Source organism: Entelurus aequoreus, linkage group LG19 (assembly GCF_033978785.1).
Source record: "Entelurus aequoreus isolate RoL-2023_Sb linkage group LG19, RoL_Eaeq_v1.1, whole genome shotgun sequence".
Taxonomy (NCBI): domain Eukaryota; kingdom Metazoa; phylum Chordata; class Actinopteri; order Syngnathiformes; family Syngnathidae; genus Entelurus; species Entelurus aequoreus.
The window spans coordinates 31,460,634-31,479,445 of record NC_084749.1 but is presented as its reverse complement, the minus strand read 5'-3'; the positions used below and the strand labels follow the sequence as shown (position 1 = coordinate 31,479,445).

The following is an 18,812-nucleotide window of genomic DNA, read 5'->3' as shown; positions in this document are numbered from 1 at the left end:
TAAGTTGGTTGCATCTGAATTTTCAAAGTTCACCAAGTTTTGAGCTTAGTGCTGCTACCATCTTCTATACAGGAATGAGTAATGATTTACAGTATGAGCTACAATTAACTTTTACTAACTCAAAGACAATTCAGCAGCAGCAGAAGCAGCTCAAGCGCCTTTTTTATTTTATAGCAATTCGCAAACAACGTTATTAGCAGCTAGCTACTCACTAGTGGTCAGAGGAGCAGTGTCCCAAAAAAGTAGTTTGGCGGTTTTATCTTTTACAAAAACAATGTCATTATAACTTGGTTAGTATGCAGGTCACGACATGTAAACGGGGTGTTGTTGGCATGTTTTAAGGGCTTTATGGTCGAAATATATTCATCACATTACCTGCATTGTTAGCCATCTAGTACTAGCAGTTTTTTATTATTTAGAACACACAGAAAAGGAAAATACATGCATGTCCTTGTCTCACATAGGGATTGTGACTGACGGGTAACAACAAACAACGACCCAAATTGCGAACATTTTGCGATTCAAATTCCTCAAATATCTTATATTTCATGAAAAGACGGTGCTTTTTGTATTTGAAGTAGTGCAAAAAAACAGTGTGCACAGCACAAACAAGTTTGATGAACATTTCAGGAACCATAAAAATGATTTTGTCTGTAAAGGTTTTCACATTACATGGTATATCTGAGGACTTGAATCAGAATATCTAGTAGGGACGTGCCGATTAACATTTTGTATCGAGAGACTTACTCCCTGAGTTTGTAGAGAATAACAAAAAAAGGATTTTGTAATAATAAGGAAGAAAAAAAAAAAGAAAAAATATTGATCTAATCACTTTTGCATTGTTTATATGCAGTTACTATATACTAGGTATCGATGGTATCGACATCTGAATCGATCACCCTACTTTTTGTTGGAGCTTTAGCGGTTAGCTTCTTATGTTGTCCTGCTTTTCCTTTTCCTCTGCTCTCCGGTGATAACAATATTTGAAAGAAACAGTTTATTTTCTACCATGGTGGTGAGGATTATTATTGTATAAATATTACAGTATCTTCAGCAGTGGTGGTGAGGATTAGTATCTTATATGCATTACAGTATCTTTAGCACTGAGGATAAACGATGTGTTCGAGCAGGTGTTCTGGCAAGACACGCACACTCCTGGAATTCATGAACACATCCCCTGCAAGTGCGTTAAAAGGAATTTGGAAAAGTAATTGTTTCGCATAGCGTGCATCCCTTTTTGAAGGAATCTTTCCCGTGAGTATAATCTTTGGCCATGTAAACACACAGCTGCGATAAAACTCATCGGCCAAAAGCCGATCAGTAAAAAAAGGCAAATATCAGCCCCATTTCCGATTGAATTTTTTTTTTTTTAAATACAAATTCGACTTTTCTTCTGATTAATTCTGTAAGTATGTTTAAAAAAATAACAACAGGTCCATTTACTCTGATAACCATCTCCAGACTAGCCCATTAGTTGGAATTGGGCACACAATTAAACGCCTCCCTGCCCACTTCCCCCGTCATACCTGGAAGTCCCCATTGTGGGCGGTATTCTCCCATGCAACACAACGTGGGCTGCAGCCGTGAGATGCTGACTCGCTTTTATATCGCACTCTTTTCCTCGAGATATTTACAGCTGTAGCCCTCTCCTGCTCACGGCATCCCGCCATTTCCTGAGCCACGTTAAGCCCCTATTCAATGTTCTTTCTCTCCCGCTCAATTGTGACTAAGTTGCCCAGAAACATGGCACGCTGCTCTTGGCGACTTAGCAAACAAATAGTACAGACAAGAAGGAAAGGTGCATTCAACACCCACGTAAAACCCACCAGTTGAGAATCACTGCTCTAAGCCTGTATTGTGACCTTGCCATGACCATAATAAGAATAAGAATGTGAATATTTTGTAATTTTATAGATTAAATATATATATTTTTTTTAATCTTATTCTGAGAAAAAAAATACATTTGGTAGAAAATGAATTGCTAGAATGGAAAAAAATGTAGTTGCAGTGTGATTTAATACGGTTAGATTAGTAGAAACAACAAAGGTGTATTTTGGCACAACTGAAAAGAAAACATTTAATTATTAAGCCATGTAATGACTATTTTTTGACTACTACAATAATAAAGGCATTATATATAAAGGTAGTAATGTTTCCTTACTGTATACTCTCTATCTCTGTTTGTGTCTTTGGATTTAATCTAATATGTATTCCTTCATCTTCCCTTGTATTAGGCTTCTTTCCATTTGTCCATCCACTCATTTTTCTTGCCCAGAAGAGAATATTATAATAGACAGTTTTCCCTCATCTCTTGTTTGTTTACATCGTAGAGATTTGTGCATTTGTGTTTTTCAACTTAATTCTTCATGTTTTTAGGGATTGAAAAGTAACCCCTCAAGTAAGTATCAGTTTTGTTGAACTTTCTGCTCAGCTCCATTGGTAATCATACAGTACTGGTGCAATGAGATATAAAAGTCTTATGTTAGACATGTTAAATGTGATGCCCAGGTGAAGAGATTGTCAGACCAAGACGTGTTGTTCCTTCTGTGCCTACTACGGCCCCCACACCAGCTCCCGCACTCAAAGCCCCTAGGTATGTACTACACTGCACACTCATTAGGAGTTTATAATTTTTGTTTGTATATACAGTACTTGAATGTGCAACATTGCAAACTGTTGCTTAGCTGCCATTAAGATATACTGTATCATTACAAAATGCATTGGGGTGGCGTGGCTCGGTTGGTAGAGCGGCCGTGCCAGCAACTTGAGGGTTCCAGGTTCAATCCCTGCTTCCGCCATCTTAGTCACTGCCACTGTCTCATTGGACAAGACACTTTACCCACTGGTTCCCAGTACCAACCACACTGGTTTAAATGTAGCTTAATGTAAAGTGCTTTGAGTCTCTAGAGAAAAGCGCTATATAATTATAATTCACTTCAATCCTGTTACATTTATTCAATGTAAAAGGAAATTCACATTTTAAGGGAGGTGCAGTTGGAATTAAAAAAAGTTCAATAAAATTATTCAAATGTACATACAGTATGTGTCAATTACAACATGTATATCATTAAAAGACCTATAGCGTTCTGATGACTGAAATTTCCCTAACAAGTTCTCTTAATCAATTTTTTTGCTCCTGAAAATCAATCTGGCAGTCATTTTCCCGTAATATATAGTTTTTGAATAATCAGTAGGTAACTAACTGTACTTGGAATGACTTTTTTCCATCGCTAGACTCGAAATGCAGCCCCGTGTCTTGGTGTGATGTCATCTACAGAACTGATGCCCATTTCGCCGCATAGACAGTGTAGCTAAAGGCATACCGGTATATAAACTATTATTTTACTCACTTAAAGGCCTACTGAAACCCACTACTACCGACCACGCAGTCTGATAGTTTATATATCAATGATGAAATCTTAACATTGCAACACATGCCAATACGGCCGGGTTAACTTATAAAGTGCAATTTAAAATTTCCCGCCACACTTCCGGTTGAAAACGGTTTTGGATGATGACGTATGCGCGTGACGTAGCCAGTGAAACAGAAGTATCGGTACCCCATTGAAAACAATACAAAATAGCTCTGTTTTCATCTCATAATTCCACAGTATTCTGGACATCTGCGTTGGTGAATCTTTTGCAATTTGTTTAAAGGCCTACTGAAATGATTTTTTAAAATTTAAACGGGAATAGCAGATCCATTCTATGTGTCATACTTGATCATTTTGCGATATTGCCATATTTTTGCTAAAAGGATTTAGTAGAGAAAATCGACGATAAAGTTCGCAACTTTTGCTCGCTGATAAAAAAAAGCCTTGCCTGTACCGGAAGTAGCGTGACGTCACAGGAGCTAGTATTTCTCACAATTCCCCATTGTTTACAATGGAGCGAGAGAGATTCGGACCGAGAAAGTGACGATTACCCCATTAATTTGAGCGAGGATGAAAGGATTGTAGATGAGGAACATTACAGTGAAGGACTTGAGAGGCAGTGATGGACGTATCTTTTTTCGCTCTGACCGTAACTTAGGTACAAGCTGGCTCATTGGATTCCACACTCTCTCCTTTTTCTATTGTGGATCACGAATTTGTATTTTAAACCACCTCGGATACTATATCCTCTTGAAAATGAGAGTCGAGCACGCGAAATGGACATTTAAAGTGACTTTTATCTCCAAGACAATACATTGGTGACACACTTAGCTACTAAGCTAACGTGATAGCATCGTTCTCAAATGAAGATAGAAACAAAATAAATAAACCCCTGACTGGAAGGATAGACAGAAGACCAACAATACTATTAAACCATGTACATGTAAGTACACGGTTAAAAATTCTCAGCCTGGTAAGGCTTAACAATGCTGTTGCTAACGACGCTAAGGCTAATTTAGCAACTTAGCAACCGGACCTCACAGAACTATGATAAAACATTAGCGCTCCACCTACGCCAGCCAGCCCTCATTTTCCCATCAACAGCCGTGCTCACCTGCATTCCAGCGATCAATGGCGCGACGAAGGACTTCATCCGTGGGTTTGGCGGCAAGCATCGGCTAGGCGTCTGCTATCAGGGTAAGTAGTCCTTGTTGTGTTGCTGTAAGTATTGTACTTAGCCGCTAAGACACCGATTGATCCCACCTACAACGTTCTTCTTTGCAGCCTCCATTGTTCATTAAACAAATTACAAAAGATTCACCAACACAGAGGTCCAGAATACTGTGGAATTTTGTCGAAGAAAACAAGAGGTTTTTCTATCGGGTCCGATTGGGTCCAACCACTTCCGTTGATTTTGTGACGTCACGCGCATAAATCATATCCAAAGGAGTTTTTCAACCGGAAGTGTGGCGGGAATTTTAAAATTGCACTTTATAAGTTAACCCGGCCGTATTGGCATGTGTTGCAATGTTACGATTTCATCATTGATATATAAACTATCAGACTGCGTGGTTGGTAGTAGTGGGTTTCAATAGGCCTTTAATGAACAATGGAGACTGCAAAGAAGAAAGTTGTAGGTGGGATCGGTGTATTAGCGGAGGACTTACTTGGATAGCAGACGCGCTAGCCGACGCTAGCCGCCAACCGCATCTGTGATCGGGTGAAGTCCTTCGTCGCGCCGTCGATCGCTGGAACGCAGGTGAGCACGGGTGTTGATGAGCAGATGAGGGCTGGCTGACGTAGGTGGAGCGCTAATGTTTTTATCATAGCTCTGTGAGGTCCGGTTGCTAAGTTGCTAAGTTAGCTTCAGCGTCGTTAGCAACAGCATTGTTAAGCTTTGCCAGGCTGAGAATTATTAACCGTGTAGTTACATGTACATGGTTTAATAGTATTGTTCATCTTCTGTCTATCCTTCCAGTCAGGGATTTATTTATTTTGTTTCTATCTGCATTTGAGCCAGATGCTATCACGTTAGCTCAGTAGCTAAAGAGCTTCGCCGATGTATTGTTGTGGAGATAAAAGTCACTGTGAATGTCCATTTCGCGTTCTCGACTCTCATTTTCAAGAGGATATAGTATCCGAGGTGGTTTAAAATACAAATCTGTGATCCACAATAGAAAAAGGAGAGAGTGTGGAATCCAATGAGCCAGCTTGTACCTAAGTTACGGTCAGAGCGAAAATAGATATGTCTTGCACTGCATTCTAGTCCGTCACTCTAACGTTCCTCATCCACGAATCTTTCATCCTCGCTCAAATTAATGGGGTAATTGTCGCTTTCTCGGTCCGAATCGCTCTAGCTGCGTTGAAAACAATAGGAAAATATGAGGAGGCGAACAACTGACTACGTCACGCTACTTCCGGTAGGGGCAAGGCTTTTTTTATCAGAGACCAAAAGTTGCGAACTTTATCGTCGTTGTTCTATACTAAATCCTTTCAGCAAAAATATGGCAATATCGCGAAATGATCAAGTATGACACATAGAATGGATCTGCTATCCCCGTTTAAATAAAAAAAATTCATTTCAGTAGGCCTTTAAATACATGATTTTGTCATCCTAGTCCATGATTACTTCAAAACTGGTATGGTTAATGTTATGAGCAAAAAAATAAATATAAAGCAATCGCCATTTCCAATCTTTCTTGCGCTTTTATTTTCTATTTCCTCTCACTCTGCATTTTCTTAAGATCCTTGGGGAAAAACATAGAATACTAGTGCCTAACCTCTTTTTCTCTGTTTTTGAGTGCCGGGTCTGCTTTTCTTTCTCCGTTTTTCAGCAGGTCCTAACTCATTCTTGCTTCCCTCAAGCGTACATCTGATTTTCCGGATCGTATTTGGCTTGAGGTTTTTAATTTTTTTCCATCCAAACTCCGACAAAAACTTTTCTTCTTCGAAGTCAGAATCATTAAAATGATCGCTGCAAGTTACACTTCTCTCACTTCGTCCCATTTTGCGCGAGTCATTTGGAATAGAAAGGTCCATGCTTTCCTCATATTCCCATCATTTGGACCCCTTCTTTAGTTGTGTTGCTACAACCTGCAACAATGTATCCAGCAGACATACTTGATAATTCCTTCAAATGTTGTCTATATAACTTAATAACATTATTCGGGATAAAGATGCTACCAAAACACATCCGAAGCAATATGAAAATGCCTCCAGACTTCTGTATGTGATGTCAACTGGATGATGTAGCCCCGCCCACATTTTGGAGCTAAAAGTGGACGTTACAAAATGTCCTGAAACTTGTTAGAGAACAAGCCTAAAATCACTACTGTGTCTACATTGGGGGGAATTTTACCAGTAGAGATAATTTTTAGTTCCACAACTATGAAATAAATTAGATGGGCCCTTTAAATTGTTTGATGACACACACTTTGTTTAGATGTTATTTATTCCATATGTGTTTTTTTCTTTTCTTCTAAATGTCCCAGCAGTCGTCAAAATACACCAGCCCCGCAAGACACCACAGATTTGTTTGGGCCATCTTTGGAAACAGCCTTTGGAGAGCAGAAAGTAGAAGGTAATTTTCACCTCTGTAACTTACTTACTTCTTTTCTTTAGATAGTTTAACTTTGTGATGAACATCAACCCTCAAAGCAGTTTTCATCTCCATGTTTATCAGTCAGGGAGGATGTTTTTGGGGTCATATTCAGTATTTCTCTAACTCTAAATGTGGAAGGTTGATGCAAAAGAGCTTCGTTTTGATCTAATCTGGCCACATCACATTCTCCCAAGTTCATTGGCAAACATGTACTGACAGGCCTGTACAATGTGCCCGTGTGAGTAAGGCTGCTTTGGGGGTACTTCAGGATGTCAATTCATCACAGCCAAATGTGTAAAGCTTTTATTGGTTATTGCGATCCCAGCTCCCTTGAGATCTTTAAAAAGCTTATTTTATGGAATTCTGGGCTTGATACCTTCCCTTTCTTAGAATCATCCTTTCCACACGATGTGACATCTTGCATCTTTCTCATTAAGTTTCTTGCTAATGTGTGTGCTTCATGGTCACATAACCTTTGGTGGTGAGTATTCTTGCAGTTTGGATCAATTACAGTGTTAACTCATTACCTCTCGTGTATTACACATTCAACATTTTTAAGCTAAAATATGTGTACGTTTAAATTTGCTATCGATTTAAACACACGTTGACAATTCAGTCTGTGTGCAAAATGACACACAATAGAGCCAAATAAAGTTGTATTATACAGTAATAGTCCAATCAAAGTTAACAGGAGCCTTACAGTCTGTGTTTCCAGAGAGTCACTGAACTGCTAAGGTAAGTTTTGCCAAACAATCAATATGGCACTTATCAGCTGTCCCCAATAATTTTGTAGCGGACCTGGTCTTACTCCGTCACCTAAATAGCGGGGATCGAATTTGCTAGCGTTAAGAGAGCTACATGCGGCGCCGGCAGTCTGCCACATTACTAATGTAAGCAAGAATGGGTGCCCTGCAATTTTCCAGAACATGTGACGTGTTGACGTCTTGCACATGCATATGATTGCATCAAGTGATGTAAACAAGCCCTTGACTTTGTGTTCTTGGATATTAACAAGGATGCCAGCATTTGGATAAAGAAGGTGAGAAACACTATTAAATTCAAGACAGAAATTATAGCAAACTACAGAGGTGGCGTTCAAATAAATATTCCCCCCACTGCATGTGTACAATTTCGATCAATAATTTTATGTGAATATTTTATGCGCCTATACAGTATATTGGTATACCAAAGGCTTCCAGCTAAGTCCTGCTTTTTCTCACTCTCTATATAGAATATATTCTAATATCCCTGTTTTTTCCTGCAAACATCTTTTTTTTGATAAAATCACTAAGCCTTTGTTATGGGGTCACAATTTAAAGTGTCAGTCTGGGACATTTGCACAATGCAACTAGTCAACAGTCTGTTGTCACGTGCTCTCATTCAGTCCTGTTGGATTTATTGAGGCAGACTGTGGGAGAGTTCCTAACAGGTTACATAACGCCCACATTTTGCGTTTATTCAGGAAAATAGATTAAGTATACGTGTGGAACAATGCTGCACTTTCTTGTACGAGTACTGCACTACTAATAATCATATCTCTGAATGAGGAATAATAACTTGTTACATATGGATACATTTGCAATAGTGTACATATTTAATTTTGCATAGACACCCGAAGCAAGTGGTGTCTATAAACATCAATGTACCATTATGTCATTTCTAATATTGTGTTTTGAACAACATGCACTTTACCTGAAGTTGTTTTATCTGAGAGTTTTTAACTCTCTTGTTTTGGTGTTCCCCTCCTGAACCTAGTGGTTCTGTCTGAGACTGATGTGTGGGGGGCTCCACTGTCAGAGCCTGATTCCTCAAGACCCTTCCCCGCAGGAAGTAAGTTTAGAATTGACCTGCTAATTACGCCATACCTCTTCATCTCCCTGGTGATTCTTCTACAAGCCTCCATCAAGCTATCGCACAAGCCCCCTCATCTCATAAATCCGACACACACCTGCAACCTGATTCTGTGATTATTACACACTACTTGTAAACGTTTCCATTTCATTTCAGCACCCACCTTCCTTGCTGCCTGTCTTATGCTTATGGCACGGCGGTTAATGAATGTGCCTTGTTGCATGGTTGATGTTTTGGGGGGGACTTCTTTTGTCCTTGAAGCTATGTCCACACATACAAGTTGTTTTAATTGAGTTTTTAAAAATACATTGGCCACATTAAAACAGGCTGTCAACCACTTGACAAACCATAGGTTGAGCTTTAGCCTGTACATGTAACCCCTTTAGTCAATCAAAAGCCTGGCTATTCATACCTTGTCAAACTTGGCTACCGGTACAATTCCCCAAGTGTGATGGGTTGTTTGTCTCTATATTTGCCTTGTGATTGACTAACGACCAGTCCGGAATGTAGTCAATTGTTCACCCAAAGTCAGTTTAGAGTCAAGCTCCCTGCAATCCTGAATAGGATAAGCCACTGATGTCAAACTCAAGGTGCGGGGGCCACACCTGGCCCGCCACATAATTTGATGTGGCCCGCAAAAGCCTAGAAATAACGTGCGTTATTAAGACATTTTATCCTTCTTGATTCATGTATTTTGATGAAAAAAATTTGATGCATGCAAATGCATTTCTTAATTCGATATTATTTGAAACAGCAAACTATTCCAAGCTTTTTTATTGTCATTAAAAGCCTTTTCAAATTAAATTTTACACGAGTCGATCTAAAATACTCCAAAGCAAGCTTTCAATCAATTTGTTGGTAAACAACAATAATACTAATAACAATCAAATGAACGAGCAATAATGAGTCACTCCATGCAGGTTGCACATTATTTGCAGGGATTGGTTGAATTTGTTTGAATTGGCGTGATCGCACATCACAAAATCCAGAAAAGACTGAATAATATGAAGTGACCCTATGAGGGTGTCTGTAACTGGGATGTGGCCGACGATGAAAATTAGTTTGAGGCCTCTTGGGTAAGCAGTAGAAAATAGCTTAATGGATATGCAATGTAGGGTTTATCATTTCTAATTTGCAGGTGGAGCGATCGCATCAATTATTGAATAGTATTATTACATGTGCAAATGTAATTGTGAGTGAGCAAATGTGCTTTAGGTATTATTATATATTTGTGGATAATTTTAAGCATTTGTATTTGTTTTTATTAAGAATAGTGGCAGTTATCATTCATATTTGCGATCGTAGTCATTCTATAATGCGTCTAACAGCAAGACCCTGACCTGCCTCTTCCATTTGTGCCAGAGGAGGGAAAGTCTACTTAATGGGAGTCTAATGTGCACTGTGAAGTCGTGTAAAAAAACATGAGCCTCGTTTGGCTACACAATCAAGTTTTTCTGGTCTGTTCTTAAACCACGTCCACACAAACATGAATAGTTTCAAAAACATATCCGGGGTTAAAACGATCTCCATTCAGACAAGTGTAGTTTTAAAACTGTCGCCGTTTACACACAAACGCATACACTTGCTGTCATGCACATTTGGTCCAATCAGAATCCTGGAAAATCAACAAACGCTAACTTGGTGGCATTACATCTCTGTTATTATAATGTTTGTTCTGATATACTAGACATTCAATGACGTGTACATTATCTTTAAAACCAGCCTGCACTTACACAGAGCCCAGGGAACATAATGAATCTTTTTTTGAATGCCGAAAGTGCGCATACCCAACACTTGTGAAATAATAACATGTTTTATCAGCAACATGGTGATATAGTACATGTGCTGTGAAGTAAATTTTTCGAAAATCAGTGCACACTAACTTGGTGCCAAGGAAACCTCTTGAATGTTTAAGTACCTAAAGCGCACAAACGTACGTGTGCTGCTGCAAAACTCTCGTGGAATTATAACTCATTTAATGATCAATATAGTGACAGATGTGCAATGAAGTGTACATTGTCTTTAACATCAGTACACACTAACAAGGAAGGATACATCATGTTTTTTCAGTCGCTCGTGCGTGTTATACGTGTGTGCAAGGTCACGCCCGGGCTGCATCTACACAAATGGAAGCAACACGCGTAAGTTAACTTCATGATCTGTCGTTAAATAACATGAGATAATGTTGCACCTTTCTTATGACACAGAGCAAAAAGTCTTGCTTGCCAAAGTTGTCCAATCAGCTGGAGGTCCGACAGCGATCGTATCCAAAACAGCCGACTGTCATTGGCCCTGGCAGGAGTGTCCCAGCGTCTTTTGAAGCCCTTTTTGATGTGTTTTTAATCATTAGAGTGAAAATAGCAGCATGTTTACGTTTAAACATACAGTAAGTTCTCTTACAGTGTGTTTAAAGCCAGCAAGGCAGTGTTGCTAACTATCTATAGAGCTTTGGAAGTGACGTGACGTCACCAGATGTGTACAAGTCTCCGTTTGAGCCATGTACACGCATAGCTGAGTAGAGCAATTTGGAACTCTTCCCCTTGGCCAGCGTTTGCAAAAATGTGCGTTTTTTTAAGGACAAAAGAATGCGTTTGCGTGTGTACAAGAGGCAGAGATAAGTATGCGTTTATAAAGTATCCGTGTTTGTGTGGACAAGGCTTCAGTTACCTAAAACACTCGTGGTAATTTTGACATGGATGTATGTTTTTTTAATACTCATTAGTGTGGATATGGCCTAACGTGGTGTGGGTGTGGTTTTTTGTTGTTATTTTTTGTTTGTTATTGAGCTTAGCCTGACAAATACAACCAACATCCTCACAACCAAAAATCGACTGTACAGCATTAGACATTATTTGATCAGACATTTATCTCCAGGGATCTGTTAATTGTTTACCTGCAGCTCCACCTCCACTTCCACCCAAGAATGTCCCAACATCTCCCTTGGCCTCTCCAGATGACACTGGTAATATATATATATTAGTCTCAGTAGTATTGATCTTTATGTATGTAGTGTATACTGTATAGGTTTTTCATTTGTTTTCTACTTGTGTGTTTGGAATCTTTTTATCTTGTTGTGTAAGTTCACAAAGCATCTCCCCAAATTGTCTTCAACAGTGCTTGTGTTTGTGTTAGATGTATCAACAGAAGCAGAGAACGCCACAAAACAGCCATCCATAGCTGACTTGGATAACATATTTGGACCAGAGCAGGCTCCCCCTGTCATTGAGGATGCCGATGACACGTGGGTCTGCTTCAGTGAAAAGTCTCCTGATCGGCCACCTCTACCAAAAGAACCCACACCTCCACTTCCCTCTTCCCCACTTCTGGAGGAAACAGCACATCCCTTGCAATCTCCTCCCCCGCCGCCTGAATCTCCTGCCCCGCTATTACCCATGTCACCACCTCCTTCAGAAAACACTTCATCAGATATGCCTAAATCTCCTTCAACAAAAGAAATTCCCATTGCTTCTCTACCCGCTTCCCCACCTCCCTCAGAGGAGCCTACTGCAACATCTATTCCCACTGGGCATTCTATACCTGAAGACCGAAATCCACTCTCTCCATCCACTTCCTCACTTCCTTCACCCAAAGAGCTTGCATTTTCATTTGCTTCCACTCATCCCCCTGTTGGTTCACATATCAGCATCCCGACACCTCCCAAATCTAGCACGCCTCCTGTGGTGACGTCACCTGTTGAGGAAACAGCGGCACGCTGTATTTCACCAATCCAGTCAAAAGATACAGATGCCACACAACCTAAAGAAGATGAAGGTGAAATTGCCACCTCGCCTAAAGATGCAAATCAGGGGAACAGAAGTACACCTCCGCCACCCCCTCCTCCTACGTACCGGGCAGTGGTGTCATCACCAGGTCCAACATCAGGAGCTGGTGGCATGAAAAGTGGTGAGTTTAATAGTTTGTAGTTAGTACTGTGTGTACATACTACATTCTGTGACATTGCTGAACAATTCACCTTCATCCACATCTAAAACATAATATTGCTATCATTATTATTATTATTATTAGAGCTATCCCCATTACTGTATCGGATCGAGGTCGATATATGCCTTGTTTTAAATGATCTGCGAGTGGCTGATAAGCTTTAATTAGAACGTTGTCTCGAAGCCGCTTCTAAAATATTAATCCTCACAATATTTCAGAAAAAAATGATACATTTTTTTCTAGTGGGCGACTAGAGGAAAATGAATGGCTAGGCATGCTACACACGCAAACTTGAGAAGGACGACACAAGAAGCTAACCGCTAAAGCTTCAATGTAAATTATGGTGATTGATCCAGATGTTGATACTATAGACACCTCGCATGGTATCAATATATAAACAATACTAAAGTGATTACATAGATATTTACCTTTTTTTTATGTTGTTATTATTACAAAAAAATGGGGTCTTTTTTGTTATTGTTTACAAACTCGGAAAGTTAAGTCAATGGATACAGGAAGGCTTTGAAGGCAAAAATCAGGAGCAAATACTTGTTTTTGATTTTGTTTATTTATTGTGCACCTGATTTTTTTAATTAAAAAGTATGTAACATACCACAAAATGAACATGTCACATGATTTACAAAAAACGAGCAAATTTTAAAATATTAATAAGATCAACTTTATAAAAAATATGGTTTTGAGTCTACTTTTGTTACTTTCCCGGGCGCGGCCACCGCTGCTGCCAACTGCTCCCCTCACCTCCCAGGGGGTGAACAAGGGGATGGGTCAAATGCAGAGGACAAATTTCACCACACCTAGTGTGTGTGTGTGACAATCATTGGTACTTTAACTTTTATTTCCAGGTTTACAATTTATTGTCAAAGTATCGGATTGGTACTCGAAATTGGATTGGATCTGAGCCCAATATATCAGATCAGGACAAAAATGTTGATCGGGATGTCCCTAATAATATATTAGTATGATTATGTCATGGTATGTTTTCTAGGTTCTTCTTCTCCTGTACGGCCTTCTACTCCTTCAACAGTCAACCCCACGCCGCCTGCTCCTCCGCCCCGTCCCCCTTCAAGACCCAAACTTCCTCCTGGAAAACCAACTGCAGGAGATATTGTAAGTAATATTTTATAGCACACCACCAGTTAATGCAGGACACAGATTGATTGCCAGTCTCTAAAAAAACAGAAGCATCTTCCATGTTGGAAGATGCACACCGGTGCATCTTCCAACAGTAAGGAAATTACAATTACTATAGAATCATAGTTGCTAGAGTTGGAGCAAGTGCTTTTAAAGAATTAATTCAAAATAAATGTTTTCCTGGCTCTGCAATGCATCTTTAGATAGCTTATCTTTTATGTTTGATAACTTGTTTTTGTTTGTTCAGAATCGGCCATTTAGTCCACCAATCCATGCGGCCAGCCCACCTCCTGTTGCTCCTTTGGCACGCGCAGAGAGCACCTCCTCCATTTCCTCAACCAACTCCCTCAGTGCTGCCACCACTCCCACTGTCAGTAAAGACCTCTCTGTGTCAGGTTTGTACATTATTATTATTATTATTATTATCATCACTATTATAGTTTAGGAATGAATGTAGCATATTATTTACTTTTAACATCACTTTAGTTTGTTCACCCCCTCGTTATAAACAACATTAATGAGTTAGGTCATTTGAAACATTACTTACAATTGGGGTTCTTAACCTTTTTGACCTTGGGGTCCAACTTTTCCACTACACAGGGGCCCGGTGCCCACTCAAATATTAACACTGAATTAGTAATCGTACTCTTGATTTTAATCGTATACAATAATTATATCTAACATACTTACAGTTTAACAGTATAAACCTTATCAAATGATATGAATCCATGCATTAATCAAAAATATTACTATCAAGGCTTAGACCAGGCTAATTACAAAAATAAAAACTAACCAAATAAAAGTTTTAAAAAAAAAACATACTCATAAAAACTGATGAAAAGCATACATAAAATTACACCGTGCTAAATTTAATAAATTCAAACTAAATTAATAATGAATACTAATGTATATGTTTCTTAAATAAACTGTCAATATGATTAAAGTGCGAATGAAAATACAGCTTCACCATTGAAGTCATAATTTTTGCGCTATGACTTTAGGTCCACCATAGAAAATAGATGTATTGATGGACTGTAGCTCCAGACTTTGTTTGAAATTGTCATTACTGCCCATACAGACTGCAGCCGAGAAGCAGATCTTTTTTGGTGACCTTGTAGGGGGCGCTCGCGGCCCATCAATGGTTAAGAAACACTGAGTTAAAATATACAATAGAATAATGAAAACAATGTATGCTAAATAAGTACTTAACAGTTGTTAGAGTTGTTGCTATTCATATTAATAGAAACACGTGCATAAGTGAGAGGTGATGAATGTTAAAGTTGTAAAGTGCCTGAATACTTTGCAAGCCTTCTAATGATGAATCAATGTGACAAACTGCATGCACTAATATCACAGTAATGCAGGGCAGAGGGGATAGTCGACAACCTCTATTGTCGTATAAAATACGCACATGTAGCAAGGCAGCAGCAGTTAAAATATTTTGATGTGCCGTTTATCCCATTTGAATTTATGTTCTTGATTAAATGGACAGAGATAATTTACTCAACTACAATAGTTTAAGATAACTAAAATATTACTGTATTTTTAAATGTTGTGACATCATTGTGGTCATCATTTGTGTTGTATAAATGTTTCTTTTACATTTTTATACATGCTGTTCCATTGGTTTGATTTGTTCTCTTTTGTGCTACCCCATGTTTTTATTTGTCCTTTGGCATGTCAGAAGATGATGCTTATGTAGACAAGCTGCCTTCTTTTGGGAGACATTTTGATTCATTTGCAGGTATAGTAGAGATCTTCTTCGAAGGGTGACTTTGATACTTTTTACCTTAAGTGCATATATGACAAAGTAAAGGGCATTTATTGTTTTTCCTCTGTGAATGTCAGTCAAATATATGTAGGTAATGGGACAAATTCAGTGTTTCCCACAGAACTGTAATCTAGTTGAGGCATGGTGTGTTGCGTGGGGAAGGTGGGGTCGTAATGACATCCTTAAAATTTGCATAATTGGCTATGATGCTTTTGCAAAAAGAGAGTAGAAAAACATAGAAAGTGAAATAAACATGTTGAGAAATTGCTTTCAAATCAGAACTGTCTGTAGTTGTTGTCTTTAGAACAAATATCAGTTGCACTTTGTATAAACTAATTGTTAAAAAAATGAATTAAGAGCCTGCTCTAGGAGACAAAACTTCTCTCTTGAATAAAATACTTCTGTAAACAAAAATGTAACATTTCACATGACATGCAAATGAATAAGCTTCAGTATTGAGATCAATTAAGTTTGAATTTAAATATTATGTTTTAAATTAAATATTTATGTAAACAAAAATGTAGCATCGTACAGGGTATGCAAATCTATGATAAACTCCAACATACTGTACTGCTCGCTAGTGTTACCATATCTGAGTTACTGTGTAGAAATATGGGGAAATAACTACAAAAGTACACTTCATTCATTAACGGTGTTACAAAAAAGATCAGTTAGAATAATACATAATGTTGGATATAGAAAACATACAAATCCTTAATTTATTGAATCAAAAATACTGAAATTCCATGACATAGTGAATTTGCAAACAGCTAAAATTAAACACAAAGCAAACTATAACCTGCTACCCAAGAATATACAACAATTCTTCTCAAAAAAAGAGGAGAAATATAATCTTAGAGAAAAATGTAATTTAAAACATTTGTATGCACGTACAACACTTAAGACCTTCAGTATATCAGTATGTGGAATTAAATTATGGAATGGATTAAGCAAAGCAATCAAACAATGCACTAATATGATCCACTTCAAGAAACTCTTCAAACTTAAAGTGTTTACAAAGTACAAAGAAATAGAACCATGATAAACTTTCTGAATTTATTTCATCCATCCATTCTTTCATTCTCAAAATAATCTTACTTATCTCATCATATGAAATATGACTTACTTCACCAATTATTATTTATTTATTTATTTATTTTTATTGTGATTACTTATGGAGTATATTGTGAATAAATTGAGAACAGGAAGTGAACAAAAGTTTTAGCAACTGTTATGTAAAAGAAAAGAGGTAGGATTAAATAAGCTCTGCTTCTTCCTACTCCTTTTCGAACATGTTGAAAAGAGAAACTGGAAATTGTGATTTATCATGTTGTATGCTTGCATGTTCGAAATAAACTCAAACTCAATCTCAACATTGAGAAGGCTCTCAGTGTGTCACTAAAACTGTTAAGTAAGTGGATAAACGCAGGCTTTTCACTGTTTGGGCAAAACGCTGAATATAGCAACTAAGTCGCTCAGTTGGCAAAACCGATCCTTCCTGTTTCGTCTTCTTATTCTCTGGCACAAAAGGTGAGTTATAATGTGTTTATGAATTAGGTAGCGCCAATATATTTGTGGGGGTCAATATTTAAATGTAAAAATAATGAATGGGAAACACTGAAATTCAACACTGGTTAGTACGTTATAGTATATACCTGTGTGTGTTTATACACCATTATATGCACATACAGTATGTCATCTAGGGGCCATGATCGTTATAAGGGTGAGTGCAGTCTGATTTGTACTTATGTCCACCAAGAAGTACAGTTTGGTACAGTTAGGATGTATCTGCATGTCCAAATGCAAAAGGGTCTCAAAATATATATATTTTGCTGTCACTGTGGTACAGTGATAAGTGGATAGATGTGTTGCTACTTAGCAGCATTAGTGAACATAATTGCATCTTAACATTCACAATTCAACCAGATATGTTCCAAAAATCTACTAAAATGACAGAAGCAGCAGTGCAATATAGAGATTTGCGTGCATTGTCGCTCGCTGCTGACATTTCACCCAATGCTATTTTATTTAAAATTTGCAACATTGTAATTTATTGCATGAACAAAAAGTTGTGACATTGCCCCAATGCCTACTGTATTTGACTAGACTTACTAAGGTTTAGCTCACAAATGTACGTCACACAATTGCCTTCATTGTTTTCTTTTTGTCATCACAGAATTTTTTACACACTCATTACCCATTGCTTTTAGGATAGCCTGACTATCTCTCCTTTTCACTCTTTTTCTCTGCACTTTTTGCAGATATTTACTCATTTGCCCCCATCACTGTCAAACACTTGAATAGTAAAATATTTGTCATAATATAGAAAGCTATGTTGGCACATAAATCTTCATCCTGCATACCATTTATCACCCAGGTTGGGTGTCTTCCTCATATGACTGTTGAGCCTCTTCTCTCTGTTTTATGACTGTGCACCAGTTGCTGTCTCACCATGTCACCATGGAAACTACCTATCTTTTTTCCAAGCAACAAATATTGGACTGTGTTCATTGAGTGCTGTGCATCCAATCAAAAAACAATATCTTTCTTGAGTCTGTGCCACAGAGTGTCTGTGTGTTTGTTCACAAATGTCTGAAATGCTCCTTATCTATAGGGTCTAAAGATAAATATAATTTTTTACTATCAAACACATGCATGCATACTGTCAGATGAGTGCAGGTTTTAGAGATGTTTGAAGTTTGGAATGAGAATTAACAGAATTCGGAAGGAAGGGAATTTGGTATTCCTGCCATCCCCTTCCTATCCCCGTTGGAACATGACATACTCAACAAATCCAGCAGTGAGAGCTGCCAGTTCCTCCTACACTTGAACCCTGACACCTGCCTTTCACACCTGTCACTTGTACGCTCCCCAGAGAAATACAGCCCATTGCCCGTCTCTTGCCATCTGAACACATGTCATTGTTCCTATCTTCATGAGGTTCTGACATCCCACCTAGTTTTTCATCTCAATCACACAAGAATAGACTTTTTCTTTAGTCATTTCAGCTTACAAGTATTTAAATCTGGCGCAGTTAAACTAAAATATGTATTCACTTGCCGAAACTCAGCCACTTTTTTCCTGCGCAATGCTAGCGTCTGCCTCCTGCAGGAAGTCTGTG

At 38.3% G+C, this 18,812-nt stretch overlaps 1 protein-coding gene across 19 annotated transcripts in view; it reads left to right on the top strand.

The window, feature by feature from the left end:
• sgip1a (SH3GL interacting endocytic adaptor 1a) overlaps positions 1–18,812 on the top strand; it is a 90,780-nt gene that overhangs the window by 54,119 nt on the left and 17,849 nt on the right. For 7 of the 19 annotated variants that reach the window (XM_062028286.1, XM_062028290.1, XM_062028282.1 and 4 more), the window contains 9 exons: positions 2,377–2,398; positions 2,509–2,593; positions 6,866–6,954; positions 8,731–8,805; positions 11,726–11,788; positions 11,959–12,729; positions 13,775–13,896; positions 14,168–14,315; positions 15,605–15,664. In XM_062028286.1, coding sequence (XP_061884270.1) covers positions 2,377–2,398; positions 2,509–2,593; positions 6,866–6,954; positions 8,731–8,805; positions 11,726–11,788; positions 11,959–12,729; positions 13,775–13,896; positions 14,168–14,315; positions 15,605–15,664 — 1,435 coding nt within the window. The remainder of the gene's footprint in view (positions 1–2,376; positions 2,399–2,508; positions 2,594–6,865; positions 6,955–8,730; positions 8,806–11,725; positions 11,789–11,958; positions 12,730–13,774; positions 13,897–14,167; positions 14,316–15,604; positions 15,665–18,812) is intronic. The other 12 variants (XM_062028296.1, XM_062028289.1, XM_062028297.1 and 9 more) reach the window with 5 other exon arrangements.